Here is a 4391-nt window from a genome sequence, read left to right as displayed (position 1 = left end):
GCGGGAAAAGGAGAGAAATAAGAAATACGAATTGGGGAAAAAAAGAAATTGCGCGCGCCTCATCTATTCGTGACAGCTCTGGCTTCGTGGCGAGCGATTTCATCTGGGGCACATCGGTGCATTACGATTGGCGCATATCATCCGCGTACGTGCCAGTGTCGCTTCTCGCTGTTACCTACAAACATTGCTTCCTAAACTCTGGCGGCAGAAGCCCACGAACTCGCTGGGGCTGGCTTCCTTTCACAGGTGGGACAGTAGCTTCCCGTGCGACGGGGCTTCGACCTGATGGAGTCCAACTGCTCCGTAGATCTGTGGGAGGAACAGCTGGACGTGTTCAATTTCAGCAACACCTCGTTCCTGGACTTGGACGAACTGGACTCGACGTTCACATGGAAAGAGTACCTCAAGATGAGTGTCTACCTAGTGACCATTGTGGCCGCACTGGTGGGCAACTTCGCGGTCATCGTGACTGTGGTGACTAACCGCGTCATGCGCACCACCATCAACTACTACCTGCTCAACCTGGCCGTTGCCGACACACTGATATGCATCTTCTGCATGTGGGTTCACTTCGTCAACAGCCTGTCCACATTCTACGTGCTCGGCTCCTTCATGTGCCGCTTCGAGGGTTTCGCAAAGAGTGAGCATTGTTCCACACTTTTCCTTACATCCTTTCGCGACGAAGCTGAACAGAACCAAAACTTTCGTGCTGAGTGTCTGGCTGTTCAAGAGCGTAGAGTACAAATGAAAGACACTGGAGTGAGCTCTGACAGGAATTCTATGGTTTTCACGGAAGTCAACTTGACTCTGCAGGAATAAGGCGTATATGCTTTCCGCGTGCATACGGGAGCATGCCTTTTTATTGTCCTGTTTTGCCTGTCGTTCGCATTTGCTCTTGCATGAAGGTAGCGAAGAAAGAAACAAATTTGTCGCTCTTGACCCAGTGTACAGATCTTTAAGGATTGGGCGTAATCATTCCACAAAAGTAAAAAAAAAAATACGAGCAAGATTTACTGTGCACTCCCGTCCGCGTAAACTGCCCTGTCAAGACCAGTGACCGGGCCGTCTGCACGGGCAGAGTTAATGAGAAGTCAGAATGTGATATTTCTACGAAGTGACTCACATGGTTGATTCTTCATTTTGTTGTGGAGTAAATTTTTTTGTCCTCAGAAAGTTTGAAGAAGTCGCATTGACGTATAGGATTTTCTAATTTCGCGCGTTCGCTCAAAACGAAAGTGCATTTGCTTTTATTTTACGCAGTCGCGGGCAAACGGCATCAACATAACAAAAAAAACGCTAGATAGTTTTGTAAAAATTAAAAAGAAAGGTAAAAAATAGGCATGTAGAAAGGTGAAAAATAGGCAATAAAACGGCTGGAAATACAATGAATTTCATCGGCAGAAAGGCGGGCTGCAGATACCACTGTGTGAATTTTGCTAGGCCAAACATTTGGCCACGTGCCAAACATTTGGCACTTGGAAATTTTTACACCACATGTCGGCAAGTTATATAAAGGCTGGCTAGCTAAAATAAAGGTTGTCATAGAAATGTCACTTCGCTTTCCCAATTTCTTCGTTGTGCCGAGGAAGGGCAGACCTGGAACAGAAAAATGATTGTTTCTGTAGTCGCGTAATTTCAGTTGCGCAATATTGCACGTTTCCGGCTGCAAGTGAAATGTTTATCCAGGCCCGTTGACCAATGTACTCAGAAAGGAAAGATCTTTACAATGGCGCACAAGGTAGATGGAGTGACCGTAATGTCCGTTATACAGTGTACGTATATAGTCTTCAGTTTTGTGAGTGTGGAGGCGGAGGCAGATTAAAAAGATGTTTGCTGAAAGTGAATGCATATAGCATTGTATGATATTTCGGGGATTGCCCCGTCCGGCTGCCTCCTTACAGGACATTTACGTAATGTTCGGAGAGGGAACGCTGTGTGTGTGTGTGCAACTTTGTGCCGCCATTGACTTTGCCATTTTCCCTATTCTGATTTCCGGGATGAAGTCAGTCTTTCTCTGTCTAGTATTGTCATGGTTACAGCGCTGATTCCGGAGCGGAGGAATCAACGTGTCTATTTATAAATACGTATTTTTTTTTCTATCTCGCTCTCTTGTCGTTGTACATGACCTCGGTGTCATTCGAGCCCTGCTACAACTTGTTTACAAGTCGGCTGAACAGTCTTACCTCTTAGAATCGCTCAAATAATCGCGAACAACAAGTTCACTCCTTAGCCTGAGAATTCAATTTTAATTTATGCTTATGTATCACCGGGAGCTCTCAGATACCCTCTTTCATCAGTTTTCTCACCCTTTATTTTATTTGTTCGTGTGACAATTATACGGAATAAATAGTTAGAGACCGACCCCCTAAAACGACATCGGTTGCATCTTTCTACACTGCATAAATGTTGATGTCCCAAATGCAACTAATTGGAATGAACCTCCTTCACGAATATCCTATCGGTCGACGCTTCGATGTTCCACACGTTCCTCAGGAACAAAATATCAACCGAAACAAAAATTTGTTTTCCGATGTGTTCCTGGAACATAACACGTAAACATGTCGTTTCGTAGCAGGACTGCAAGAAAAAAAATTGGACCGTGTAAACTGGACCGTGTAAACTGGACCAATGGACGGAAAACAAGAATAGGGGGAAAGCACGTAGCAAAACTCAGTAGAATGGCTCTCACCTGTCGAATGCAGACCTCGAACGTATTGCGAAAAATGGAATAAACGCAACGCAAAAATGTCTCGAACGCACAATTCTCGCCATTTCCTCTGAAGATTGTGTGGTAGGTCCAGATGAACAGACGTTGCGCCCAGCCGCCCGCCCGTGAAAGAAAAACACCGCTACAGGTAGGTCCTATATCTTGGTATTTACGAGTAATCGCTTTTGGCAGCAGGCAGGCGATGGTCGAGGGTTAGGCGACATAATATAAAATAAAAGCTCCTTATTTCTAACGGCACAAATAATAGAAGAGCGTGCAGGCCGTAAACATTGTTATGGGCTCTGCAGGTATAGTGAGCTGGAAGAAAAAGCAATGAACTTGTCGTAAAAGGCTCGCCGGATCACAATGACATCGCGAATAAATCAATTATACCTGGTATCGACCAGTCATCAGTGAGCGAGAGTACAGTGTTTATGGTGACCTAAACAATGTGGTCCGTGGAAGGGTCGACCTCAATTTTGAAGTAATGATCTTCTAAAGTAGACGTAACCTTAATGCGGAAAACGCAGCGCGGTAGCCGCGGTTCGAGTACTGAAGAGCGAGTGGCGTCCGTTTCGCTTTTATTGCAGCTATGCGCTACAAATCGCGCTGTGAAGAGTCCAACGGGTATAAAGGAGCCAAAATGAAGTATTACTGCTGAGGCAAATGCGTTTGATTATACGATGAAAGGTGGCAATCCTATTCGGTTATTATTAATGCGAAGCATTGCAAGACTTGTGCGAATAAAAACCTGGCGCGCCCCGTGGCGTGCGTAAGGAGGAACGAGGGCAAATGAGGAATGCACTGCAATATAATAATATCTCGGGTTTTACGTGCCAAAACCACGATGTGATTATGAGGTGCGCCGTAGAGGAGGGCTCCGGAAAGTGGAGTGAAATTTGTGACGTCGCAAGCTCCGAGAACGGATAGGTGAGGGATTGAAGTTTAGAGTCGGTGTTGTGCGACGAAGCCAGAGGGTTGTGTGACGACACACCTCAGGAACCAATCGGAATACAGGCGGTACGTGAGAGTCGCGCTTCGACACTGGCAGCAAGCAGACGAGCAGGAACGAGGAGAGAATTGCGCTTTTGCGCGTTACGGCGAGCTTTTGCAGATTGGCACGTGTAACATGCAACAGGTTCACATTACGTCTTGTGAATGTGCGTGGCTTTGAGTACAGTTTGAAATGAATCGAGTGCCGTTGACGATTGGTATGGACGGTCGCGCTGAGGAACGTCACCGAAAGAAGGTCGAGGTTATGCAACAGGTCGAATCAGAGGAAGCTGGTAAGGCTTCTTCGGCTGCAGCAGCTGAAGCGAAGCGCCGAAAGCGGACTGCCGAGTCGGAGGAGGAACGCCGACGTCGTTCAGCAGGGGAGGCTGAAGCGTTTTGTTGTTCCTCAGCAATCCCATTGGTTACTGATCTGCCACAGTGTTCTAACACTTTTAAATGGTGAAACAGAAAGGCGGGAAGACGTGACGCGTATTGCTATTTTTTTAAATGCGAGGTTATCTATTACAAACACTTTCAGGGCCAAATAGACATTGCAGAGGGAAGGGGGTTATAAGTAATACAATTACTGAAGTCTTAGTATGCAACGTTCACTTAACATTTCATTCACTGATGATCTTAAATGGTTAAATTAGTACGGGGGAGTGGCTCCACTCTTTCGCGGTGCGTGGTA

General features: G+C 46.2%; 1 protein-coding gene across 1 annotated transcript; it reads left to right on the top strand.

The window, feature by feature from the left end:
- The first annotated feature begins 285 nt into the window (after positions 1 to 285).
- Positions 286 to 819, top strand: LOC119379092 (cholecystokinin receptor type A). Its single transcript, XM_037648267.1, has one exon. The coding sequence runs from the start codon at positions 286 to 288 to the stop codon at positions 817 to 819; it is 534 nt and encodes a 177-aa protein (XP_037504195.1).
- Positions 820 to 4391: the final 3572 nt, after the last annotated feature.

Source organism: Rhipicephalus sanguineus, chromosome 1 (assembly GCF_013339695.2).
Source record: "Rhipicephalus sanguineus isolate Rsan-2018 chromosome 1, BIME_Rsan_1.4, whole genome shotgun sequence".
In the NCBI taxonomy this organism is placed as follows: Eukaryota; Metazoa; Arthropoda; class Arachnida; order Ixodida; family Ixodidae; genus Rhipicephalus; species Rhipicephalus sanguineus.
Note: the sequence above shows the minus strand (reverse complement) of the source record. Positions and strands in the feature narration are given on the sequence as shown.